General features: G+C 43.8%; 3 protein-coding genes across 5 annotated transcripts; 2 read left to right on the top strand and 1 right to left on the bottom strand.

Moving 5' to 3' along the window:
* The first annotated feature begins 4,654 nt into the window (after positions 1 to 4,654).
* LOC146382851 (netrin-4-like) lies at positions 4,655 to 13,124 on the top strand. Its single transcript, XM_084933811.1, has 10 exons — positions 4,655 to 5,012; positions 5,140 to 5,687; positions 7,319 to 7,591; positions 8,363 to 8,489; positions 8,696 to 8,884; positions 9,516 to 9,723; positions 9,844 to 9,956; positions 10,104 to 10,172; positions 10,759 to 10,932; positions 11,347 to 13,124. The coding sequence occupies exons 1-10, from the start codon at positions 4,901 to 4,903 to the stop codon at positions 11,487 to 11,489; spliced, it is 1,956 nt and encodes a 651-aa protein (XP_084789937.1). The 5' UTR covers positions 4,655 to 4,900; the 3' UTR covers positions 11,490 to 13,124.
* Positions 13,125 to 13,299: 175 nt separating this feature from the next.
* On the bottom strand, positions 13,300 to 19,299 carry LOC146382850 (methionine aminopeptidase 2-like). Of its 2 annotated transcripts, none has more exons than XM_084933812.1 (11): positions 19,125 to 19,299; positions 18,292 to 18,405; positions 18,015 to 18,077; positions 17,370 to 17,472; positions 16,901 to 17,062; positions 16,534 to 16,715; positions 16,197 to 16,291; positions 15,483 to 15,579; positions 15,276 to 15,379; positions 14,157 to 14,272; positions 13,300 to 14,040 (listed from the first exon to the last, which is right to left on the bottom strand). In XM_084933812.1, exons 1-11 carry the CDS (start codon positions 19,267 to 19,269, stop codon positions 13,788 to 13,790), a joined length of 1,434 nt encoding a protein of 477 aa, XP_084789938.1. In that variant the 5' UTR covers positions 19,270 to 19,299; the 3' UTR covers positions 13,300 to 13,787. The 2 variants fall into 2 exon arrangements, with proteins under 2 accessions (XP_084789938.1, XP_084789939.1); XM_084933813.1 differs by having other exon boundaries at positions 18,292 to 18,428; positions 19,130 to 19,293.
* Positions 19,300 to 19,855: 556 nt separating this feature from the next.
* Positions 19,856 to 27,128, top strand: LOC146382849 (uncharacterized protein C3orf20-like). Of its 2 annotated transcripts, XM_084933810.1 has the most exons (17): positions 19,857 to 20,027; positions 20,108 to 20,202; positions 20,320 to 20,759; positions 21,093 to 21,131; positions 21,233 to 21,332; positions 21,912 to 22,118; positions 22,253 to 22,402; positions 22,550 to 22,664; positions 23,439 to 23,564; positions 23,642 to 23,713; positions 23,923 to 24,094; positions 24,376 to 24,595; positions 25,311 to 25,391; positions 25,480 to 25,837; positions 25,964 to 26,080; positions 26,650 to 26,792; positions 26,951 to 27,128. In XM_084933810.1, exons 1-17 carry the CDS (start codon positions 19,971 to 19,973, stop codon positions 27,051 to 27,053), a joined length of 2,595 nt encoding a protein of 864 aa, XP_084789936.1. In that variant the 5' UTR covers positions 19,857 to 19,970; the 3' UTR covers positions 27,054 to 27,128. The 2 variants fall into 2 exon arrangements, with proteins under 2 accessions (XP_084789935.1, XP_084789936.1); XM_084933809.1 differs by having other exon boundaries at positions 19,856 to 20,027; positions 26,650 to 27,128.
* The last annotated feature ends 10 nt before the right edge of the window (positions 27,129 to 27,138 follow it).

Below are 27,138 nucleotides of genomic sequence, written 5' to 3'. Positions count from 1 at the left end.
GGCATGCTAACACAAAGCTAGCAAAGAACCCAGAGTAACATTAAAGCTGAGTGTTCACCGACAGCAGTCCAGCAACCCGACCGTGATAGTCAACTGGTAACAAAGGAAGTGATGAACAATCGGGCTTTTAGCATTGTGACCTTAATTTGTACCTGCGCGTTTCTATAGCAGAATTTAAGTGGAAGTGGCGCCTGCTTCAAAGTCTCTTTGACCTGGTTTTCAGTTTTGTGTTCAAACTCTAAAAGAAGCATCGTATGTATTTGCCTGTTACAATAGGGATTTGTGTCATTATGTGGAACTTTAGCCTTAGTTTATATTGCTAACTGATGATGATGCATTTCAGGATGTTACAGAATAACAGAAAAGTTAAGTGATGAGTAGTTTAACAGTTTACTTCCTCCGGGGAGTAATAAAGGAATGTGTAATGCATTCCTTTTTTTGACTAACTAGCCCAACATTGTTCACTGTCAAATGAGTGATTTCACAATGGCTACATCCATCTTTTATATACAGTTTTTGGTGCTCCCCATGCCCCTACCTTTAGCCACAGCCATGGTGCCCTCTCTCTTACTTCACTTACTATGCACTCTCTTTGATATTAGTTTGCAATAAGTTAATGTAGAGTATAAATGTTTGTACTGAAGATCACTGCAACCAGTGTCATATTCATATTATAAAAGGAAAAGTGAAAACAGATATTTTAGCAAAAAACTTTTTCTGTCTCGCATAAACTATTTGAGACCTAAAAAAAAAAGTCAATGAAATGTAAATACACCATTAGTTTTATACTAAAGCATGCAAGCACTGCTCATCAGCAGAATCAGTGAGCATACACGTGATGGCAACAAACAATTTGAGTGAAAGTTAAAATGAAGCTGCGCTTTATACTTGGTTGCTTCCCACTGTTATTGTTCCCTTTGAAAACCTTTAAAATATTGAATCATGAGACTGTGACAGGTCCGTTCACCCGAAACATCCCGCTTATATACCCAACTAATCACATCATCTGCAAAGTCTTTTCTCTCTAATGTTTCCTTCCTCGGCTATCTCGTTTCAACAAGACAAAATGAGGAACTCACACCTGCTATTTCTGCAAAGTTAAAACGTTTTACAGCTTCCCTCCTGCTGTAGTTTCGTTTTTCCGTTTTTATTCTTACCACTGTTCATGTCATGGAGCGGATGACATGACATCAGTACACTTTATCTCTCTGTGGGACTCTTCCCCTCTCACAACACTTAAAATAAAAAATGGGACACGTCCGGCTGCTCGGCTTACATGAAGGTGAAAGTTCCACAGCTTCCCTCTTTCTGTGTCCACTCTTGTCTTTACATCGAGCTTGCACTCAGCTATCTGCTAATTCTTTCCTAATGTGTCATAAGCTCATTGGTACACAATATAAATTCCTAGAAGTGTTTGAGCAGAATATAATATGTGTTGGGCTGTTGCTATTGTTACTATATGATATGAATTACTAACAGCATTAAATTCCAAATGAGTTACATCACAAGAAGAGTTGCATTTTAGAGCTGGCACTGCAGATTACACTGCCTGATGAAATGTGGGTGGGAGCGATGTTATGGCTAGGATCGAGCAGACAGATAGTAGTGATAAACGTCATAAAAATGCAACGGCAGGAAAAGCAGTGACAGCGGGTGTTCAGAGCCATCTGTTTAATGCTTATCCTGCAGGCAGGGCACCTTCTCTGCTTGCCTGGAGCATGTCTGGCTTTTTGTCTGGCTTTTACAGGAGAGTAGACAGATTACTTGCAAAGGTTGAGATGGTTCAGTGGGCTGAAGGTACTAGGTGACACGGAAGCACGGGAGGGGAGGGAACCATATCCTTTTACAGTCTGGAAATAAAGCTGGCCAGCAGCCCTGCGTCTGTCTTCTTATTGGGCCATAGATGACAGGATCACAGCAGCGCTGGCTGTTGGAGGTCCAGCGCCAGACTGCAGCAGGCAGGGAGGTAATTTAACATGGGAAGCATTATTTCATGTGTTACTGAACTTCCCCATACTGGCCTTTTACATCTATAACTGCATTTATCTGCATCAAACAACAAATCAGACAGTCGTCTTTGCCTTTGACATACACTTAAACATTGGTCATTTATGTATATACGCGAGAAATCAAATATAATTCCTGGTTAAGAAAAACTGTCACAGACTTGTAGCTATGAAGCAGCCAGCATAAAGACTGCCAGACGCTCTAAAGCTCCTTTAGTAACATGTTATATGTCACAAAAGTTCAAGTTGTGTTTTTTTTACAGAAGTTTTTGTGCACAGCTATTTCTTCAGTGGACTTCCCGGCATCTCAGAAGGTTGTGGGAGCAACCTTTGGGTGGAAAAGGACTCCTACACATGACCGCATGAAAAGCAGTCTGCCACACCAACAAGCTACGTAATTAATCGTGTGCTTTGGGCAGCTTTTACTCAACATTTTTCTCTGACCGCTAACCAGATCAAATTTTGAAGATGGTGTTTGCCTTTTTGATCTAAAAAGCTCAATAAGGTGATTTTCCAACAATGTCAAAGTATGAAGTTTGGCCGAGTGGAAGTTGTGTAACAAAGAAAAACAACAAACAGCTGGAGTTAAAGTGAGCAGAGGAATTCTCTTGTAACGTGCCTCGCTTTCATCCTGCCAGGGGAATACAGCGCAGACTGGCCAAGATTAGACATCCTTCCTGCAGCATTTTTCACGGTGACTCCTGGGATTTTAAGATCGAAAAACATGCAAGCAATGCGCAAAGAGAACGGCTCAAGGTGCATCACCCTGTGCGCCAGTGGATCATGTGGAGAAACCTAAAATAAGCCGTGGTAAATCTAAAAACACACAGACATGAACCCTGTCCCCTTTAAAGACGCTGTCACTGTGACGAGAGTCACAGTATTCCAGGAATGTCCTGATCCATCGGGGCCGGGATGCCTTAGGGAAGAGACTGAGATTGCTCATAACCTCTCCACTTGCTCTCCTTTAACATATACAAGCACACGTGTAAGAGGATGAGTCATACGATAGGCATTTATTTTATTTTATTTTACTGTGAGAAAACATTAGTCCTGACAGCATGTTCCTCCTTTCATCATTCGTCACTATGTCTCTGGCATTTTTACTCTTATTTTCTTTTATCTATCTGCACTTTAAACCTTTTCCACAGTATCAAATGAGCACGATAAATCTGCTGCCTGCTTGTCACATTTTTTTTTCTTCTTCTTTGAAATGACTCTTTTGACTCTCGGGGTCAAGTAACAACAAAAGCTAAAGAAAAAAAGGCATGCAACCGGATAATTATTTGGGTCAAGGGTTGCGTGACCCCCTCAGGTCTGGGGCTGTTGCCTGTCTGACAACTTCAGACAGATAAAGTGTGGTTAATGAGCTGCAGTTAGAAATAAGTGCTGATATGTAGCAGGAATGTAACACCTGTGTGGATTTTGAATGGAATTCTAAATCCTGCTTTAGGGAGGAAGGCACATTCATGGATGTTGTGTTGAGCGGATGATTCTTTATTTGTTAATTAGAAATAAAAAGAACCAAAAAATGGTTTCCGGCTACAAGTTTTGAGGAAAGCAGATACGAAAATTACTTTTCTTTGTATTGCATGAAAGGACAAAAGTCTAGTGATAAAGTGCAAACTGCAGAAACAATTGTGTTATACAGACACGACATGTTAACGCAAAGCTAGCAAAGGACCCAGACTGACATTAAATTGAGTGTCTGCCAATACCAGCCCAGCAGCCAGACCCTGATCTTCAATGGGTAACAAAGGAAGTGACGAACAATCAGACTTGCAACACTGAAACCTCAGTTTCCACCTGTACATGTTTCTACAGCAGAATCACAGTCGGCCACTTCAAAGTGTCTTTTCAGATTTATATTGTCACCTTCCAAACTCTAAAAAGAAGCATTATATATATATATATATATATATATATATATATATATATATATATATATATATATATATATATATATATATATGTGTGTGTGTGTGTGTGTGTGTGTTTATATGTGCTCATGACGATAGGGACTTTAACCTAAGTTTTATATTGTGAACTGATGAGGCATTTCAGGACATGACAGAGACATGAGAAAAGTAAAATGACGAGTAGTGTAACAGTTTATTTCCTCCAGGGCATAATAAAGGAATGTGTAATGCATTGCTTTTTTGGGGGGGCTAACTATCCCAACACTGGACTACACTGACCAGTCAGTGATGTCATGATGGCTACTCCCTTCTTTGATTTACAGTTTATAGTGCCACCCCATACCCTTCCCTTTAGCTACAGCCATGGTGCCCTCTGTCTCATTTTACCTGCTGTGTATTCTCTTTATAGGATAAGCTAATGTGTTTGCACTGAGGATCATTACAACCAACTTCATATTATAAAATTAAAAGTGAAAACAAATCGAGCACACAAATAAAAAAAAGAAAAGAAAATCAATGAAATGGAAAGCTTATTAGAACTGTGTTGGATGATTATTAGAAGTAAAAATAGAAGCCTGTATATTTCAGTATAATCACCTCACTTTATCATTTTTTCCAAAACTATCATCTTTAAAGCGTTTACGTCATAAGGTCTTCCCGGAATACTTTTTTTCAGATATTAGTGGGAGTGGTCTGGAAAAGACCAGAAGAGGGCGGTGCTAATCTCTTCATATTCCCAAATGTCAATGAAAACTCTCCACAGCAAAGTTGAATCCTGAGGGGTGGAGTGGAAATAATTGAAGAATAATGCGTGCCGAGGATTGGGATGAACTAGTCCAAGCTAAGCCTGCAGAGGATTTAAACACGACAAAAGACGGAATTAAACTCAGCATTTCTAAATGTCGGTAGTAGCAGTTTTATAACAGGGAAAGAGAACGTTATTAGCAAATGGGCATCCTTAGATGAAGCACTTGAATGCGCCTTCTTGCCTTGTTTTACCTTATGCAGACTTACAGCGCAGTCAGGATGAGGCTGTGGACTCTGCTGCTCATTTTCCCGGTGAGCGCATCCTCTCCTCTGTTAGCCGGTGAGTATGAACCTGCTTGGTGTTTCTTTTCAGTGTGATTTAAGAAAGTCGTTTAACTGGAGGAAAATGCTAGCTGGATCTCCAATTACTAATATCCCAAAAGCAAACACACACTTTCTCTCCCCAGTAACGTCTAAAGCCAGGAATCACCGCTGCTCTGGACGAGCCTGCAACCCCCGCATGGGCAACTTGGCCCTGGGTAGAGTGCTGAGCACTCGGTCGGTGTGCGGCTTCAACTCCTCGGAGCCCTTCTGCTTCTACAGACAGACCTCCGCCCCCCGCAGCAGCAGGGGGTCTTGCTCGGCGGCAACGTGCAGCCGGTGTAACTCTGCCATCCCCAGCCAGGAGCACCCTCCATCTGCCATGAGTGACTCCTCTTTCCGCCACCCTGACACCTGGTGGCAATCTGCGGAGGGGGTAAAGGAGGAGACGCTCCAGCTGGATCTGGAGACGGAGTTCCTCTTCACCCATTTGATCCTGGTGTTCCGCTCCCCACGCCCTGCTGCCATGGTGCTGGAGCGCTCCCAGGACCGTGGACGCACATGGAAGACCCTCAGATATTTTGCCAGAGACTGCGACGAGACGTTTGGCCTGGTGGAGGGGTCACCAGTTGGCGAGGGCGGGGCAACTTGCACCTCCAAGTATTCAGGAGCTTATCCTTGTAGCAGAGGAGAGGTGAGTGTTGTCCTGAAATCTGAGTTATGTGCTTATGGAATTATGGAACTTTTCGGATTTACATATCTAATCAAACAAGTCATCTGAAGTCGAATCATTTTGAAATAAGCCTTGAAAAGGGGAGAAGAGTGATGTGCTGTAGCTCAGACTGAGATCTGGAGGGCAGATCTGGAGTGTCATTTCTGAGATATGACAGTGATCACATCAGTGCTGCCAGACATCCCAGCACTTCACAGCAACTGCTTCACCTTTGTGGTTTATTTATTGGCACTTTATTAGCTGCTATCACACAAACTACCAACCAAAACAGTTGACCAAGCTTTGTAAACTAATCTCCCTCTCATGGGCCGTGCCTTCAAGGCCTCAAGCTGCTGTGATATGCACAGCTACAGTATCAGAGTTCATTTTGACACTTTTTTTTTTTTTTTACACACACAAGCCATATGCTGCCTTACGACCAGCTATGTTTCATTCGACTCTCGCTGGACAGTAAAGATTTGTTTTGCTCTAAATTTGCCTAAGAACATGTTGGGAGGTTCTGGTTGGATAACACAATGAATATACGGCTGATCTCATAATTGCAGTGCATTTGCCTGAAGTGTGTGTGTTGCCAGTATGTGAGCTCTGCTTCTCATCCTTTATAATTAGCGTCCCTTCTTCTGCTAACACTCAATGAAGCCCTGAAATGTTAATTGCTGAAATGAATATTTAGAGTCAACCTTGTTTTTTGTTGTTGTTTGTTTTCGGTAAAGAGATGAAGTAAAACGTGCTCCTTATAAATCAGCCTTTTCAGATTGCACATCAGATTCTGTATATTTACCAAGTGCGTGGTGCCACAGTGTTGCACAACCATTCTGACACAGCAACAAGTCTCTCTCATGCTCATGATTTGTACAAACCTTAGCAAAGAAATCACTCCCTCATTTTCAGCTTCATATTTCTATTCTTGAGGTTCTCTAGAGTTCTCATTGTCTCATGCTGGGCCTCGGTACGAGCCCTCAGTTTGTTTGCTGTCCTTTAGTTCCACTCCCTCAAATGGTTTCTGCAAGCGTGTCCCTTAAACAGCAGGTGACTGTGTGGGTTTTGAAGGAAAAGTGACATTGTGAAGTGACAAAATTCAAGTATGCTTGCAGAAAAATATATAATTCACTTCCAGTTGGCTCAACATGTTTAAAAATAATCTATATGGGCTAATGCGTATGCAGGAAAGGCCATTTGGAGAGGATATTGTAGTATATAGTGTATTTTATACACAGACTTGGTCCATAGATATTAAAAGTGAATGTTTTGAGTCTGTGATAACTTCCTTCTCCTCTGTGTGACTCACAGTTTTCATCCCTGTTCTTAGAATTCAGAGGCGGGCTGAGATTATTCGTCTAAACAATCAACATTTAACAAAATGTAACGAGGGAGAAGAAGAACCATACACTGATGTTCACATTTAAACTATTCGTGTATTTCTGTAACAGCAGCTGTAGCACAAGCGTGTGAGGAAATCCAGGCTGGTGCCTGCTTTTAGAAACTTAATTTATGTTTTGTCGTGATCCGTCAGTGCATCTAAGATTGTTTTTTTTAATACTTGTTAGAGAGGTTTTTGGAGGTTTTCACATGTGCTGCCCTTCATCCTCCAGGTGATCTACCGAGCCTTGTCGCCCTGGCACTCAGTGGATCCCTATGGCCCGGCTGCTCAGGACCAGCTCATGGTCACCAACCTGAGAGTCCGTCTGCAGCAGAATCAGCCGTGCCCCTGCCAGGCCAAGCATCCTGGTGCCTCTGCCCTCCCCACGGATCATTACGCCATCTATGATTTTATAGTCAAAGGCAGCTGCCTTTGCAATGGACACGCCGACCACTGCGAACCGGCCAGTGCCCACCTTTCCGGCACACAGAACATCAGCAACATGGTGAGCACTCATTGAGCTTGAGTTTGTGAAACGGTTTGCAGGTACATGACAACCCACTAACAAAAATGCCCCGTTGTGAGAATGTACTCATATGTTGTGTCACGTTGAAATCTGCTGATGCCCCCAGTTTGTCTCGAGGTTTGTGATGTGGTTTGGGTTTGGGGTTTTGTTCCCACCACTCCCTCGTTACCCAGCTGTGTGCTGGTATGTGCTGCTGAACTGTAGGGCTGCAGTGAAGACTGAATATTAAGCCACAGCTTTACCTACCATTACAGGGATTTAAGGGGGTGGAAACCTTAATTATGGTATTTGGCCTAATACTTTAACAGCCCATAGTCTCAGTCATGTTATTCTCTTAACTGTAAGTGGAGAATAGAAACAATAGTTTATTTCCAACACAGCCTAAGAGGTGTAGACATGTTGCACAGTGTGTAAACACTGTCAGCGTGCATTTAGATGCCACTATGTTGCAATACTTAAGAAGGAGGTTGGTTATAAGTACATTAGGTGCTTATTACAATGTGCATGGTTGTTTATGTGCAGCATCAATTTTAGAAAATGGATCAACAATGACTCCAAAATACACATTTATTTAAAATGGCTATTATTGTGTATAATTAACTATAAACAGCTAAATTAACAATTTCAAATTGGTCACATGACACATGAAGTCATAACTGATCTCTAAGCGATGTTCCTTTAGTGCATGCAGATACAATAAAACGCTCAATAACTGTAAAATTCTCTCTGTCTGGTGCGTTTGTCTGGCAGGTCCACGGCAAGTGTGCCTGCAGACATAACACGGCCGGCGACCACTGCGAGCGCTGCGCACCTCTCTACAACGATCAACCCTGGCAGGCCGCCAACGGCATCACGGGGACGGCGCACGAGTGTCAGAGTGAGTGATGGGGCGAGAGAGTGAGATGCAGCGTAGGACACGCGGCTCGTTGGAAAATGAATTTAGCGTCATAAATCACACGCACACCTTTTAGATGCTGATGCACTGCTTAAAGAGTGTCACTGGGGTTCAAAGTTGAGAGGTGAGCTGATTAAAGCGTGACACTTGAATGTTTCTTTTCTTTTCCCACGCTCGTCTGAACAAAGAGTGCAAGTGTAACAGCCACGCCAGCAGCTGTCACTTCAGTCGAGGGCTGTGGCTCGCAACGGGACGACGGCGTGGCGGGGTGTGCGACGACTGCCGCCACAACACGGAGGGCCGTCACTGCCAGAGCTGTAAGAAGGGCTTTTACAGAGATCCCAGCCGACCAAAAATGGCACCTGACTCCTGCAAAGGTAAGACCCCACAGTGTGTCTTTGTTTTTTGGCCTTAAACCAAAACTTTAAACTCTATTTGGAGCAACGCCAGCTGAAAAGTCCAACTAAGAGTTGCAGAATTTGCTATTTGGAGGGTTTTGATTTTTCTTTTTTACCCTCTGGATTAAAGCACATTGATCTCCTTGATAAGGGGATTTTGCTCCAGCACCTTCCTAAGTCACTAATGAGACACTAAGCAGACTTCCAGCCCACTCCTTAACAGGAGTCTCTGTAATTCTTGCTTAAGTTGCATTGGTTTCAGAGTGTGGTTGTAATTGCAAACAGTGGAGGAATTTCTCCATGTTTTTCCCCATTGTTGCCCTTCCATCCTTCCAAGCATTCTGCAACATTCTCTCTTACACAAACTAGAAATGAAAAAAAAAATCAATCTGTCATGTCAATGAGCCTTCAGACAGCAAGCCGAGGGAGTCCTTCACTGTTTGTTTTTGCTGCATCTGCTCAAAGCACACTGACTATATAACATACTTGCGCTTGTAACGAGTGGAATGATAAAATACATTTGCCTTTCAGCTGATGTGGAAGTTCAGAAGTGTTTGCTACAGAGATGTTAACACGCAGTTCTCTTGTTCTGTCACTCTCTCCTGCACAGCCTGTTCTTGCCACCCTGTCGGCTCAGTCCACTCAGGTGGCAGCACTCTCTGCAACCCTAACACCGGGGAGTGCACTTGTAAGCCCGGTGTCGGAGGCTCCTACTGTGACAGCTGCATGACGGGATACTGGGGGCTTAATGAATACGGCTGCCGTCCGTGTGACTGCACGGGGGACTGTGACCCCTACACTGGTGACTGCATTTCTGGGTAAGAGCCAAGACTCAACCATATGTATTAATGGAAATAAATCAGGTGATTTATGCTGGGGAGTTTGAGAGCATACTGGGTTATTAACTGGCTCTGACTGGTTTTACCTCTGCGGCACAGCTCAGATGTGGAGGTCTTCTATACAGCCAGTGGCCACATGGGACACAGCAGCAAATATAGTGAGACGGCACTCTTTAGGGTAGAGGAGCTTTTCTCTGCACTGCACCACTCTGGTGAGTCACAGGTCACATCACGCCAAACACTCTGCGTGCTCATCGGCCCACATAGATGCAAATAAGGCTGCTTTCATCTAACAATCTATACTTCACGGTGAAATTATGTGTATTAATCTTGTTATCTGTTTGACTTTCATTTTCCAGAGAAATGTGAATGCATAGAGGTAACCCTTGGCAACCCTAAACTCTTCTGTGCTGCAGAGTTTGACTATGGTAAAAAAATTTTTACATTTATTGTAAACCTGTGAGAGTCAATCTTAACAATCCGAATGATTTATAATGAAATGCTTGATGTCTTGAGGCCAGGATAGGGTTAGGGTCTCATATTTTAAATCATTTTTGCACATGACCTGTGGACAGTGTCAAGATAATCAGGTCCTGTCTCACAGGGAGCACACAACAGGACAAAGTCCGCTTCAGACGTGCTCTCCTGACTTGAAGTGATCAGTTTGGGTTAGGTGAGGCTGCTACCTGGAAAGAATGTGCAGAAGGCAGGACATATGACACCCGATGGCTCAGGGGGGAATTCACTAGATAATTACCTTCACCTTTGACGCAAGACATCATGCAAATCAGTAAAATTGGACATCGTGTGGACTTTGTCTACGGAGCTAGCAGGTTAAACATTTCATGATTATGTCACATCTGACTGACCACAGGTACCACCCCATATCTAATTAGAGCCTTATTAGTACTACTATTAGTCAACACTTATATTCTAAACGATTAGAATGTTTCTCACATGGTTATTATTTGTTTACTTCTTTTGGTCTAAATCGCTGTTTTCTTGCCTCGGCAGTACTGGTGGCAAAGGTGATGTCAGCCCACGACAAAGGCTCTCACGCAGAGGTGAAAGTCAAGGTCAAGAAGTTGTTGTATCAGAACCCTCAGATGAAGATCCAGAGGGGAAGTGTTACCCTTTACCCAGAGTCCTGGACCACCCACGGCTGTACCTGCCCCATCCTCAACCCAGGTCAGCTGCAGCCGGCTCCAATGAGAAACTTTATTGCTCACGATGCAGAAGTGTATAATTAGTCGACTCTTGAGTCCACAAGAGTGCCGGCTTTGTGCAGAGTGAAAGATCCCTGTCGCCTCTCACAGAGGCTTTGAGTGAGTGCCAACATCCTAGCATTACTCATTTAAATTGGACATTTACAACTAAAAGATTAGACACACTTCTCTGTTATGAGACTATTTCACGTCTAACACTCCACAATAATCGCTTCTGCTAAGCTAGCCAGGGAAGCGCAGTATTTAACTTGTTATAGCTAAATGATGTACATTTCCATAGTCATTTTTTTTTCTCTTTTTTCTTCACCCTGCTGTAGTGGCATTCTCAGTAGATCTGAAATACATTATTACTTTTTTTCCCCCTTCTCCAATATAGGATCTGAGTATGTGGTGGCTGGTCATGAAGACTGGAAGAAAGGCCGACTTATTGTTAACACCAAGAGCTTTGTTAAACCTTGGAAGGCAAGCCTCGGACGCAAACTCCTCCACATCCTCAGAAAACACTGCGGCCACTGGTAGGGAACCACCGAGAAGTGCAGTGGACGCAGCTGGCAGCAGGACTGTCTGAATTAGGCCTCACTTGGACATGAAAGTGAAACCACTGCCTATTTCTTTTATTTTTTTTCCATGGTCCATGGTCTCAGAACAAAAGGGGGGAAAAGCTATAGGACTGAGGTTGTGAACCTGTGATAAAAATAAGCATGTGAGAGCAGATACCTTCCAGACTACAGTCACTGTAGGATCAAAGAGAACAAAGCAGACCGTAAAAACCTTCATCCGCACAAAGCTGTCTGAATTGTATTCCTGTTATGCTGTGCCTCAGCTCATAAAACTTTCAAGATTATTTATAAAGCAGCAAGAAGTGCATATTAAATACTCAATTATACTTCATTTCCTGGCTCGATTTCCTCGCTGTCGGAGCTCACGAGCCAAAAAACAGTCGCGTCCTGCTGTATCCACTTTATGGAAGACTGTTTACTTTGAAATTTTGCAAAGGCACAGACTGAATGATCCTTGTCGTCACACAGATATTGCCGATAAATCATGAACGAGTAAACATCAGGCAGCGTGTGTGGAAGAGTACATATGCTAGATGTCCTTGATGGTGAGTCTGGGACTGTGCAGGTCAGAACAAGTAACTCCGGGATGAAGGGAGAGGATGAAAAAACATTAAAGGAATCAGACGGCTTAAATCTGAGCAGCTCCACTTTACTCTGGGCCACTCGCCCCCCTGCTGACTGATGAGAACAAAACCCTCTCCACCCTCTCTGCATACAACAGGCTAAAACACTTGGGATTTGTTTGCTCTTATAGCCGGCTCGCTACGAAAGGATTTCACCTTCTTTGGAAGACCTGCTTCCACATGAGGGGGATTCGCTTGACAAGACCTCTCTTAAGTCAGCCCTGCAGGAGGCTGTGCGTGTTTGGGTGTTGCAAATGCTCTCTGAACATATGCTTCTCTTTTTGGCCTGTGACTCCTGCTGCCTCAAAATAAATATGTATTAAAAGCCTGGGTATTAATGGACATCACAGTGTATCAGATCCGGAGTCCACAAGCCACTTTAGAGCCAGCCCCCAGTTAAGAATAGGCCTGGTCTGCTGTCTCCAAGGAGAAAGGACAAACTGTATGAGGGGACATGATGCATTCCTCAGCCATAGCATCACCACCCATGCCCTTGTCTGAAAGACTTTGCCAAAATAAGAGAAATGGGCTGGAAATTTTCTTTTAGAGGACAAGGTGGTGATTTTTTTTTTTTTTTTTTAGGGTGAATGAATGTGCTCTGTCGTCATCGTGATGCTTGCAACGCTGTTTCTGTGTCCTGTCCGTTCTGTTTCATCTAAACTGCATAAACTAAACATCAGTGTGCTCATTCTTAATGCTTCTGGGAAAAATCGGTTTCATTCCTCGGTCACATTATGCAGAAGCACCAGGCTATGAATAAACAGCCTGATGTGCCTTACTGCATCATCTTCACCAGCAGAGGTGGCTGACTGATATTTAACCCATGTTTGAGTACCGCCCTCCATTGGTTAAAAGAGAGAAATACACATGTATGTGGTTAAAGTTTGACATCATTTGACATTTTTGCTTACTAGCTAAGAAAAGAGGGAGCAGTATAAGTGGAAACAATAAACATTCACTGTTGTAATGTTTATTTTTGGTCAAATTCTTTCTTAAGACGGAGGTTTTTCCTCAGGTTTCAGCACTGCAGCACAGCCTGCATTAGGTTTTGGAGTAGTCTTCCTAATAAACTGTAAAACTGCTGTGTATCGGTGATGTCTCTAGAGCTGCCAGAGAGCTCCATGAACTTGAATGCAGCATTGGATGCAAGATTTATAACAATTTATTTCTTATAAAACTGCCTCAAATTAAAATAAAGCAAAGAAATGTAGAAGTATAAATATTTGATAGCAGTTCAGTTTTCCTCACATGAGCTTAACAAGGCAATAAAGCACAGCATGTTCAGGCAAGGTGCCTGAACATCCTAAACCTCCTTTTTTTTGCATGATTCTTTTGCATAAATCTCTTTTGCATATTACCTAAAAGCAGCACATCAAAAAAAAAAAGCTAAAATGACAACGCTGAATCAGTTAAAGATATGCCCTTTTTCCTATTGGCTTGATCCTTTGGAGAGAGAGAAAAAAATGAAACAAAACTATCTAAGCTAACTTCATGAGAGTCTTTTTTTTTTTTGCTAAAACAATTATCTAAAGGTATTCAAGCACTGGAAATTTGGGTCAGAGAAATATTGCATATTTGCTGTCAGTCTGAAGAGGTCTGTCGTCTCCTGGTTCGTTGTGGATTTTGGCGCATGCTTAGTAGTCGTCGCCCCGGCTCACCACCTCTTTGCATGTGGGCCTGAGTAGGATGGTGTGCTCATACTGGGCGGTGTAGCTGCCCTTGATGTCGCAGAGAGGTGGGTACGGGTCTATGATGCCAAGGTCGCACAGATTCTTCAACGCCATGAGGTACTTGCTCTCTCCCAGGCGGTCCAGCCAGCGGCGGCAGAATGCCAGAGTGCCAAAATTCTCATTGATCACGTTCAGCAGATGTTTAGCCCTCGGAAGTCTGCGTTGTTGGTGGCGACACGGAAAGAGAGGTGAGAGAAACGTGACAAACTGGAGATCGAAGAAAGCCACCATATAAAAACATAAAGCACGAGGCGATGAGGTGAAAACAGAAACCTTATTGGCACGTGTCCCACGTTGAAGTTTTTCATGTAATGCGAGCACTCCATGTCATCGTGGACAGCGCCTCTTCCAGTGCTGCCAAATGTCTCGATGGCATAAGCTTCACCTTCCTGAGAAGCAGCAAAAAAAAGCAAAAAGAGACGAGGACTTTAAAGTGCAGAAATGAAAGACTGTTACAGCAGGGCAGGTGTCATTGAGCACTCATAGGACAAAAGCACTTTAGAGGGAGGAGGGGAGGCTGAGAGCAAATTTAACAAAAACCTCAAGTTGTCAGCCGATGACATATTCGTGTGGAGTCTATTAAAGGGCGGTAGTGCTCTTTTCAGCCGTTGATTGGTCGGATCTCACTGGCACTTTGCGTCTCTATCAGCACGTGACTGCTGTCGGATTCCCCCGTGGTACGAGCTGATAGCACTGAGACGCCCTTTCTCGCTGCACCGATAATCAGTCAAAGTGCTAGCAGTCCCCGTGGCACACCCAGCTGCCACTCTCTGATCACAAAGAGGGTAATTGCCCTTTTACACCAACAACTTTAGCTAAAAATACAATACACAAAGCTGCCACATCAGCATCAACCCCTTCTCAACTCTCCTGGAACCATCAGGTGAAAGGTTTGACGCAGCAACTTGCCAATTAAAATGCCCACTTCTATCCAAGAAAAAAACCCCAGCCGTGCACCACAGCTGTGCAGCCAGGCACAGGCTCACTTTAGTTCCCTGCATAATGCGAAGCCGTCTTTCTCCTTGGCCCCGTTAATGAACTCTTGATGCCCACGACTGAAACGAGTGGCTGGTGTTCTAACACGTGTTGCAACTCGATGGGGCCGCTAATTCCATTAAAAAGTGTAATTAAGGTGCTTAGGAGGGTGACCGAGAAGCTGTTAAAGCGGCGAATTGGAACATTTCTCCAGACCCCGTCGTAACCCTAACCAGCCACATGTTCGTCCAGTTGCACTTAAGAATTAAAAAGGGTCCATTTGCATTCACGCAAGGTCAGTCAGGTGGAAAAGGTTTAATTTCAAACGCTTTAGTAAAAAAAAAAGAGGTCTGCGGTTTTTTAATTTGGGCCCCACAGTCTAATCCACGTGTAATCTGTGGTAAATGGTGTACAAACCTCCATCCTTGTGGCTTCTCCACCTTTTACGATAGGGACCGTCTTCCCTGAGTGTATCCTGTATTGTCCAATAGAGTGGCCGTTGAGATTCCTTACCGGCTTCACTGTCAAGAGAGCGGCACACAGAGGGTTTCATAAACAGGAAGCAGCTCTAAGCCTTGTTCATGATTAAAAAGGATGAAGCATGGCATCATTTTTTTTTTTTACCTTGATATGTTTTCCCATCTATCTCCACTTCGTAAGACTCCATCACCTCCTGAATGGTCTCGCCAACATCGCACAGGCGCACATCAATTCCGGCGAACTGGGACAGATGAGAGTTTGCACACACACGTCAGTAAATAACACGCCATCCATCGCACACTGAAGGTCTGGAGAGTAAGAATCATATCCCACTTCTTTTTTTTCTGATTTTTGAGGGGGAACTAACTCTGAATAAGTGAATTGTATACTGACAGCTTTAATATATCCAGTCTGAGCATCATCAGGTAACATCAGGTACCAAAGTAGTCACATTTAAGTGAGATATCATCTTTTTCCAGCCACATGTTTAATAAAAAATATAAATTATGGGTTTTTTGCATTATGCGCTGTTCAGTTGCTGTATATCCATGCATTTCTATTTTACACTTGATTGCTTTTATGCTTTCTCACTATAAGATTACATCAGATATTAACTGTGTGTCCCCTGCAGTTGGCAGGAATTCAACAGCGTGCACATTTTATGTCACCCTGAATTATTACACGCCACTGTACGTTATGATTTGTGCCGTTATTTCAGAGTTATCGTCACCCGTTATCACAGTTGCATTTCAGACTAGATATGAATTATAACCTAAACTGTGATCTGGTTTGATGATTCTCGTTTCTTTTCACAAGTCTTTGTGTAAGCACGGTGCATGGGAGGACAGGCCCCATTACCCTGATGCCAGTGTTGGTTGCGTCTCTCACAGCCTCCAGCAGTCGGTCGTACTTTGGATTGAAAGTGACGGTGAAGGCACAGTCTATTATTCGACCTGAAAATACCAAACAGTTTGGTTAGTGCCGGCAGCGGCTAATTATTTTCATTTTTTACACTTTTTTTTGCAGAAATATTCAGCATGTATTCATCCAGAAAAAGAGGACGTTAATTAACTTATGAGAACAGTTTATTCCAGGCGGCCAGAATCATAAGGCAATCATCATTCCACCGTGCCAAATGGGGAATGGGAGACCGTAACTTGAAAAAGCACTTAAAAAGTTATTAGCGAGCTCTCACCGTTGATGTGCGTTCCAAAGTCAATTTTGCAGACGTCGTCGTAGCGCAGCACAGTCGGGTCTCCGGCGTTTGGGGTGTAGTGGGCTGCGCAGTGGTTGATGGAGCAGCCTGTGGGGAAAGCCAGGCCCGCCTTTAGCCCATCTTCTTTGATGAGCCGCCTGGAGCAGTCTTCCAGCTTCTCACTGACAGAAGCAGAAAGAAACACAAAGAGGCAGCAGATGTTAGAGAGAAGCCAGGTAAAACATTCAGAGGAGAAAATGAGGAACAGATGAGAGCAGATCCTCCCTTTCTTTCAAGGTCTTAATAACATTCTCATCTTCTCAGACCATATCAATAACTCTCAAAGACAAATCAGCGTGTTTCTCACCAGATCTCTATCATGGTCATCCCTGGTTTGATCCAGCTCGTGACATACGCACGGACCTGCCGGTGTGCCTCGGCCGCCTGCCTGAAATCATTCCACATTTCCTCGTTAGCCCTGTCCAGGGCCCGCTTCTCCTCACTGGTGGTCCGCCACGCTGCGCTGCGCCTGGGGGTGGGTGCAGGGGAGCACCACGGAGAGGAGGCACTCATTATTTTCTCATTATACAAATGTTTGTAATGAGGCTATGACACATGCTCCCTGAAAAAAAACACTGCACAGGTGAAAACAGTGCTGATATTTTTAACTGCAGCAAAATATACTAAAAAAAAGAGAATGGATTTACATCTTTACTGGAAACACGATCAATTAGTATATTATAGCCTGTATGGATAGGCGGAAAGTGGGAGCTAAGTTAAATGTAGGAATGCCACATAACGGAAGACGGAAGGAACAACGTAGAGGTCACACACACCCGTCTTTTGATGGGGGATATTCACACTCCTCTCCCTTTGGAAAGTCTCCGTTGGGATACAGCTCACAAATAGGGACTGAGGGAGGGTCAGTCTGTCCCTTCACTGTGGCCCAGATACAGAAAAGGCGGAGCAGAGGAAAAAGCAGCAGGAGAGGGGAAATAAAACACGTTAACAAGTTATGAGCCCTTGTGCTCATGACATTGATATTTTGACTTTATGAGAACAATACCTGGCATTCTGGTACAGCAAGAGAATTACAGTGCTGGGGAAGTCATTCATATCGTCCTGTCTGAACAACATGCAGTTTTGTCCGACTGCATGTTGCAATACTGACGACTAATGACATGGATTTAAAAAAAGACAAACTGCTGTTGTGCTCTGTTTGCAATCATCTGGTGTTCCAAAGCGCTTTCAACGCGGTGACGTCTGTTTTCGAATACACGCCGATGCTCAAACACAACCGCAAAGCTTTTACTGAACGATCTTTCAATGCTATCAACATATGCTACATATCTGCTTAATATCTTAAGTGTGCGTGTGTTTGCTTTTTAAATGAACAAACAATAAGAAAAATCCTCTTGCTGAGTGAAGAATTTAAATTCTTTGGTGCATTTTGGTGCGCTACGGGAAAAAAAATAGCTTACATCCTTTCTTCTTCTTCTTCTTCCTCTTCTTTTTTCCAGCTGAGTTCTCTCCCTCGTCCCCATCTGTTGAAAGCATCATTAGTTTCAATACAGTTTGCAAAGTGAGAAATATCGACAGGCGTTTGGGCACAATTCCCGGAGTGCTACTGAAAATCAAATATCACATTGCAGATATGATCAGCTGAATTTCACAGTGCACTTTCTGGGACTTGAAGTCCAGCAGCATGACCGCTGCAGACAATGATGCTGATAGTGGGCGGCTGTAATAAGAAGATACCTTCTTCTCCATCCTCGGCCCTTTCTTTGTCCTCCAGCGTTTGCTGTTCCAACTGTTTTGTCACATCACCAACACCTCCAGCGTCTCCATCCCCCTCAGCCTCGCTTGTCCCTGCTGCAAAGTCACACAATGCCGTGCATGTATGTGCAGGTGAACATGCACGTGCATGCACGCACACGCACGCACACATACACAGAGGGAGTAAATTATCTGTGGTTCAGAGTCCATTCAAGAAAGTGCATCTACCATGATCTGAACTTGGCAGGATGTGTGAATAATTTCTTGCCTTGAGAAGTCAGTATCCTCAAGGGCATATGTAGCTTGCAGCATTATGACATTTAGCCCTTCATAGACAGAGCTGTGAGGACCACGCTTGACTTAGGGCAGCTTCAGCAACTTAACCTTTTGGGATTTTACTGCTGATGAAGCAGTAATGCTGCAACTGGCAACATGTCATCTTATTGCACTAAAACTGTGGGTCTATTACATAATTACACGCAGATTATGTGGAGAATTATAGGATCAAACATATTTAATCTGGGCAAGTTACATTTATTCCCCTCATATCTTCAAGTGACAGCTTCCAATCCATTTTTGACGTTACATTTCATTTTCGGAGTCTGTCCCGTTTCCAGATGAGCGCCCTCAGCTCCAGCAGCAGCCGCTGAGAGTTGGGACATCTGGACAGGAATACCCTCTGACAGGTTGAAAAAGTCTCCTGTCCAGTACACTTAATGCTCTGCACAACACCGAGCAGTAAGGGGAACATTTTTTTTTTTTTTTTGCGCTATTTTCTTTAAAAGGATTCTCTAACCGCAAAATGCGCTTCTTACCTGGCGCTGTGGTCCTGCTCCTCTTCTTCTTTCTTCTTTTTTTCTTTACCGATTCCGAGGCGTCAGCTTCTTCTCTTTCCTCGTTCAAGTCATCCCCATTGAGAAGTTGAGGCTCCACTTCAGCCTGGAACTGTAGCTCCGCCATGATCAGCGGCTAAGAGACGAAGTGACGCATAAGCTGCTGGGAGCCTCCAGTGGTCAAAGCAGAAAAGTGTGCTGGAGGGAGCTTCAGCCAATAACGAGCTATTAGACGATCTCTATGCAACAACTTAACCAGAACAAAAGAAGACGATCCTCCTGTGCGCCAAGCAGCAAAAAAAAAAAAAAAAAAAAGTTTCAATCGTCATCAGATTTTTAGAGTTACATTGTTTGGACTCACAGTTCCTGTGATGCTCAGATGTATGTGACAGTCCTGTCCCGGTGTGTGGCCTTTAAAAGCTGCACTGCGCTGGACTCATCACTTTCTCCGACCGTCCAGCGGCTGAGTTTCAGGTTACCTGGCAGCCCAGCGCACACCTGACTGCTGCAGCTCCTCAGTATCAACCTGCGCGCCCTTTCTTTCTCTTTGTGTGTCCACATTGCCAAACGCTCGACACCTTATCTGTTATTGAGAGTAACGTATTGTTGTTTGCACTGTCACAGATTCAATTTGATGCCCAGAGTCGATCATTAACGTGCGTAACGCGAGAAGTGCGTATCCAAGCAACAAGGCGAGAACATGAACGGAGAGGGGGGGTATTTGCTGGAGTGAAATGTTGATCTTGAAGCACTTTTTCTCAGCTAGGTTACTTTTGCTTTGCTGCAAAGAGATACAGTGTGGGGGGATTTCTCCCTTTGTAACGGGAAATGAGTTCTTCTGGTGGGACAGAAGGCAGACGGGGGCCCTTTTATTTCTTTGATCAGGTGAGGTGAGGATGCGTTTTGCTGACTGTGTAGTTTAAAAGAAAGAGCACAACTTTTACCGTCCACTTGCCTCTCTGCAGCCAGCAGGACGAAATCGAGTTAAAGGAGAGCGAGGAAACATTTTACATTTGAGTGTGATAAATGGAGGAGCACAATTCGAGGGCAGGATACGAAGGTAGGCTAATTAGAGGCTTGCACATTCTGACAGAGATGATCTGCTGTGGGAGCATCCGAAAATAGGAGGAGAAGGAAACGTGGTTTACTGTAAATAAACTGTCTTATTTTCTCATAGTAATCTAGAGGAGAACGAGGGAAGGAAGGAAGAAGGCGATAAACCTGGCACATCGTCTGCTTTAACCCTGAACGGTTCGATCGAGGCATACAAGCAAGCAGCGCCTCAGTTATTAAATGAATTGGCTCGCCTCCTTTGGCAGCATAGGTGGGCTGATGAGAGGCGTCTTCCTCACGGGGTTGTAAATATTCTGAACTGCTCCTGGCACGATCTGACTGCAGGGGCGCTGCGTTCAAGTCCCAAACTGACTGACAAGCTACCGAAGTCTGTGGGCTCCCTGAAGCTGCAGCAGCCACCCCGCCAGGTGTCAGCCAGCGGCCGGGAGGAAACGGCAGAGGAGAACCCGTGCGCAGCAGGAAGTGCTGCTGGTTTCACAGGGAGAAAGTCGCGAGCCAAACTAAACCCACATGTGAAAAAGAGCGAGGAAAGATGCAGTAGAGGTAAAAGAAATAATTTCAGGCACATTTCTGTGGCCATAAAAACACTACAAGGGAAGATAACATACCAGGAAGGTATCCATCCAATCCCCCCCCCCCCCCTTCCCCCCCATTGGACTTTTCCAACAGCCCATACTTGTTCAGTCTTCTTCTTTTGTGAGGCATGTAGAAACTGAGATGTAGCTCTTGTTTTTTTTTTTTTTGTTTGTTTGTTTTCTTTTTGCAGTTTCTCTGAGCATTGCACACTCTGAGTTTGGGGTGCATTTACGTGAAATTGTTTGGAAATTGTATTATTATCCTTCTAAGACTAAGTTTCACATTCTTGCTCTTAAACAGCTCGCAGCTCCACAGCAGCCACTCCCTCCATCTCATCCAGTAAGTGTAAACATGCAGGTATGACATGCAGCTGCAGCACTGCGTAGATGACTCTGTCACTGCCTCCGCTGCCTCCGCTGTGTCGTGTGTTTTGTGTGCAGGTTTGATCGCTCAGCCTAATCAGGCCTCCAGTAATGTGCCTAACGGGATCAGTTTGTATCAGTGGGTGGTGGAGAGACTGCAGGGAGCAAAAAATCCAGAGTGAGTTGTCAGCGTCTGTTTCTGCATTAATAGCATTTGCATTTCCAAATGATCAGATCCTGTTGGTCAGCTGATCTGATGAATCCATTTTGATTGAATTTCAGGCTATTGATAAATATTTTACATTTGGTCATCAGTTACTGAAATCCTTATCTGGTTAAAGCAATATAATCCAGTACTTTCACATGCATTGTTTAATATACATTAAGGTCCATGGGCTTTTGGACCTCTTTATCTCATGACTAATTAGGCAGATAAAAGATCTGGAGTTGATTTCAAATGATGCAATTGCATTTGATAGTTTTTCATTTAAATTCTCAATATGAGGTACAAAGAAAGGTCAGTAAAAACGAAGGCCATCAGAAGATGGGGAAAAAACAAACCTATCAGAGACAGAGCAAAAACTTTAGGAGTAGCAAAATCAACAAATATAACAACACCAAAAGATGACGGCTTATTTCCATGGTTAAAAAAAACCCCTTCACAACATCTAAGCCAGTCAAGAACACTCACATGAAAACGACAAAAGTCAAATTTGTCCAAAAACTTTTACACTTAACCGTATTTTTTTTAACGTAGAAAACTGCCAACAACTGAGCTGGATCTGAACGAACAGCTTATCCTCCGTCACTATGGGGATACGAAGGCTAACGTGACACGCAGGAGAAGAAAGGACCATCCTTCCTCTTTAGTCAACGGGATGCCACAGATACCAGAAGTGAAACAGCAGGATCCTGCCCGGCAAAAACTGCACTACAGGATCAACGATGGCTCCTCATTCATATAGTATCATCTTTTCTCATCATGTTTATTCATAAAGATTTCAATTTTAATGAGTGTCCAGCATTAAAGGTGGATTTGGGCATATGGAAAATGTGTCACTGCTGCTGACCTTATGACCTGTAATTGTGGCCCCTCAGTTACCCATCTGGTTGCATGGCAGTGTGCCAGAGTCACTCAGGCCTGCCCTGCGGAGGCTTCTATACCAATGTGTTCACTGACAGCAAGTTTCCCACCATCCTCGCGACTATTACAGCATTTGGGCGCGGGGCCGTCACGCATCCTCTCAGGTGAGTGCATGCCAGGTGACTTCCATTCTTTTCATATTTTTTTCTTACTGAAAAATATGAAGTAACATATAAAAATACACGTATAACAAAATTCTGTTGCACATGCTTCGCCTGTTTGTTTTAAATCTTCTGTAACTGTTAATGCAGCTCGGCCGTCACAGCACTGTGGGACCAGAACGGTGGATTCATGTGTGATAATTACGGAAACAAAACTAAGGAGTGGAGTTGGAAGACATATCACAGGGAAAAGATTGCAATACAGGTGGGGTCTACGAATTAATCTCCTCTCGATGTTGTTGCTATTCTCTCATCAATAAACTGAAAAATTCAGAGCAAAAGTAGCCAGAAACACACAGGAGGAACTGGCAGTACCGAATAAGCTAATCACAATAGTTAAGGACTGCACTGCCACAGTGTGTACTTATATTTCTGGGGAGGCAGCTGATTGAATTTCAATGAAATAATAAAAATATTTTATGCAGCACTCCTCATTTTGTTAGGCAAGAATGTTTTTACATCTGAAAAACCTTTAAAAAATTACTAAGTTGAAAATAAATATGAATATTACATTTTTTTAGCAAACTATCTAAATGATTTTTGGTCCCTGTGGTTTTTGCCTTTGGAATTACATATGCTAAATCATATGTTATGGTACTATAACCACAAGAGACTTGGGAAAAAAATCATAAAAATATGATAGGGGAGTTTTGTTGTCAATGTTATACATTAGGGTTCAGGATATTTAATCCACTCTCATGCACATCAGCTCACTTTGTAGGGTTTCAGTGGGGTTTGCGGTTACGATGTAGCTACGGTGTAGATTTCCTACTCAAGCATAAATCCCAGCAACACTAATTGTCTCTGACAGGACGCAGAGATTCATATTTTATTGTCTGCAGGGGTTTTTTTTTGCTTTAGATTGGATCGTTTCAGGCGACGCAGACAGGAGAACTTGCTAACTCTTTATGCCACTTTGCTGTTCTTTACGGTTTTCATTTTCTAATAACCGATAAAAGTGTTTGCTTGTCTCCTGCAGATTTCTGATCACGCGTCTGTGAGTCTGTTCAGCGGTACGTCTGCAGTGCTCACCTTCAGGTGTGAAAATGAAACCGCCCAGCTTCCGCTTTCTGCTCGGTCTCACCTTAATCAGCCAAAGGAAACAGTAAGATTACATTGTTTTTCACCTTGATATTGAGGAAGCTAAAATATTTCTCTGTAATATCAGTTCTGCATTTGCAGCCTTATTTGAAGACTCGGGAAACGTTTATCTCTGATGCTGCTCAAGACCTCCTGTATCCCCCACTGACACATGTAAGACACTTTTAATGATCAGATGATTGTGTCTGAGTGGAAAAGTGACACTGAGTGAATCAAACAGCTGATTAGATAAAGAGGAGCAGTTAGCTTAATAGCCACCAGTGCGTTTGTGCACAAATAGCCGGTGGTTGCTGTGTATAGAGCAGCTAGCTAAATGCTTTACATAACATAATCTACCATGCGCACATAATGTTGTGTGGCAGAAGTCGGTGTGCTCTCGGGATGCTCTCCAGATGGTGAGAGAAGGGAAGAGGCAGGAGGAGTCGTCAGCACACTGGAAAAGAGGAGGTCATCCTAGCGGGACACTGATGAGGCTTCAGCAAAGAGTACACATAACCGTGGAAGATTGGTTGGACTGTTATCGTGTGGCTGTCGGTACTTACACGCTCACAGCTTCCAAACATAGCCTCTCTAGCTTCTCTGACATTCACCCTGTTCTTCCAACATGTGATAAAACTGCAACAGCTGGTTGTAACATCAAGAAAACCTGACCTGGTCGGAGCTGCTTGGAATAGTTCAATGAAGCAAAAAGTTACAGGATCACTTTATCCTGCAAACTCGACATTATTGAATAGTTCCATGAGGATCTTGTTCACGGTCATCTGTGCAACTCTGTATCTGTGTGCATTTCTGAGTGACCTCTTCCTCTCCTTCAGGTATCAAGTGTCCTGGCTCAAAGCCGATGCCAGATGCCCCACCGAGGACCAGGCCGAGAAAAGAGGCACAGTCAGCTGCTCTGCCCTCTGTGAAGCTACCTGAACGAGTAAATGCTAACCCTGTCCAGCCGGAGGATAGCAGAGATGAGTTTCGGGAGCCTCACGGACACCTGTCGCCATCAGCCGAAAGAGCACCGGACTTTCCCGTTGTGCTGCCTAGGTGCACGCTAAAGCCATTTCCACACACAAACTCCGAACAATGTTATGTCAGGAGGATCAGGTCATTTTCTGACATTTTCAGGAGATTTTGCTCTTCAGTCGATTTCCAAAACTGCTAGAAACAGGACACATGGCACCCGATGGTGCTCTGTAAATTCACTGGGCAAATACCTTCGCTACTCTCACAGAGATGAAATTAAACATTACACAGTCTTCACCCTGATGATGTAGCAGTTTGAAAAACATTTAATGAGTTGGACATTTTCCTCCTGACATGCAGCTCCACTGGGCGACATTTAGAAGGGCTCAGTGCTCCAGTGGATGTGTGAAAATGATGTGACATACAGCGATATCTGGATGTTTCTACTCTGGATAACTTAACCAAGTAAACACACTAAAGAGAATTTATATATATTATTTATTTATCCAGGTAAAAGTCTCATTGAGATTTTAAAATATGTATTTTTCATGATGGACTTAGCCGAGAGGCCAGCGGGGACAAAAATGACTCCGCTGCTTTACAGTGTATGGATTACCTGCTCAACCAGCGAGTTATAACGGCACCTGCTTTAGTTATTCTTGAGCTGCAGTAACATAAACACATTGCGGAGCAGTTTCAGTGCTTCACTTGTGCTACACTTGCACTAGCTCTTTGCTGCATTATTGAAAGGCACACTAAAGAACAGTTTAACTTTTTTTGACCTGTTTGTTGTCAGGACACCTAAAAAGCCTGAAAAGAAGGAACGTGGATTCACGCAGCTAGGACCTCTTCGGATTTACGGGAGCATCAAACCAGAGTAAGACCAGACGCTCTAGTTTGATGAAAAAAGTCAATTGCTACATGTTTTACTAGCCTTATAAAACATCAGATTCCCTGTCTCCCAGGTCAGTGTCTCTTCCAAGTAATCCCGAATTGCAGATGTCCGCCGTCACCCACCTTCCTGCAGTGGCACCGTTCCCCCCCTCTGTCCCCCTCACAGTGTGCCCGGATCTACTCAGAGCGGCACTGCTGGGGGAAGGGCAGCGGAGGAGCTGCTGCTGCAGCACTAAACTAATGCCGGTAGTGACAGACCTGGAGTATGATGCTCTCATTATGGGCCAGCCTCCACAGAGTCAACAGATCCTTGTTGTGTGTGTGACTTGTCCACGTCAGCCTGTCGACACGCAAGCAACGCTTGGCCAGGACTCGCTGGAGTATCTTTACAGGAGGAAGAACAAACACAGAACATCGCCTTGCACTCAGGTGTGAATCTAGGCAAAATAAGAGTTATGTTAGTGATACTGAGGCACATTTTCAAGGATAAAAACAGTGTTGCTTAGAGCCAGTCAGATTCAGTAACAGGTTGATTTTTTTTTTCTTAAAATCCAGTGTCAGATGGACTCTTTTCGTGTGGTGAGGTATGAAATAGAAATGGAGAATCCCTGCTACAAATCCAAGAACATCCTGCTGCGCCAGCGACACAGAGCTGCTCCTGGCACGGTCCTGGTCAGTAAACCTACTGCAGACTTGTCCAAAAGCTGCATGCTATGCAAAGTGCACGCCTTCATGGTCCCCACTGGGTGGCAGCAACAAGCACCGCTCCACTACTTTCCCCTGATGTCCAAACATTCGTGTAAAAGTATTAAAAGTATTAAAAGTAGGAAATACAAAAGGGAGCTCTAATGACAACTGCTTCAGTGACGTTTGCTAACGTCCTTCACTATCAAACAGAAAGGTCTGAGTTATAGTCACATGACACACTGTCAGCACTTAAATAATGTAGGTCAGCAGGCCCTACTCAGAAACTCTGAAAGCACATACATTACAAATAACAGGATGTGGTGTCGCATCAACGCCAGTCTGTGTTGAAATCTAAAACTTAAAAATAACCTCATGATGTATGACCTTTGTTGTGAAACGTTTTTGTAAACCACTTCTCTGCAGAAAAAAAAAAGCCCTCCCTGCTTGACATTTTTACATGTGGGGAGGGTAAAAATAACTGCAGTGGGGGACTGCAGAGGCGTTTTCTTCCACTTTCAGACGTGTAAAGTACTTTTTATATGCTCATGTGATAGATGTATATCAGAGGGAAGCTGCTGTTCGCGGGCTACATATGCAGCGATCACAGCTTCTCAGCCAGGGTCCTTGAAAAGCAAATCTCCAGAAGCAGAAGAGACTACAGATTAGGTCTGATTCTCCCGTCAGACTACAAGTTCAGGTATTACTCCACAATCCCCTCTGATTTGATGTCCTGTAAGCCAATGAATCAAACCGGTTATTGCATACTGGAACACATCACCACAGAACCACAAATAACAGAAGTCGGCTTTCTAAAGCTGAACACTTTACTGGTGTTCTTCCGATCTTTGCACACAGTGATTCTGTGAACACTCCTGCGGCTGCAGACACAGCACTAACCCGAGGCGACGACATCACACCGAGTCCTTCACAGAAAAGGGAAACGGCGAAGGCAATGTAAAATTTTCATCAACATTTACGTGAAATTCGGACGGATTTCTCTGTGGAATAAAAAAAAAATGAAACTGAAACATAACATGATGCTT

The sequence above is a fragment of the Perissodus microlepis genome, chromosome 7, assembly GCF_051167445.1.
Source record: "Perissodus microlepis isolate ML-2025 ecotype Zambia chromosome 7, ASM5116744v1, whole genome shotgun sequence".
In the NCBI taxonomy this organism is placed as follows: domain Eukaryota; kingdom Metazoa; phylum Chordata; class Actinopteri; order Cichliformes; family Cichlidae; genus Perissodus; species Perissodus microlepis.
The sequence above is the reverse complement of the archived record's forward strand: the minus strand, read 5'-3'. Positions and strand labels throughout refer to the sequence as shown.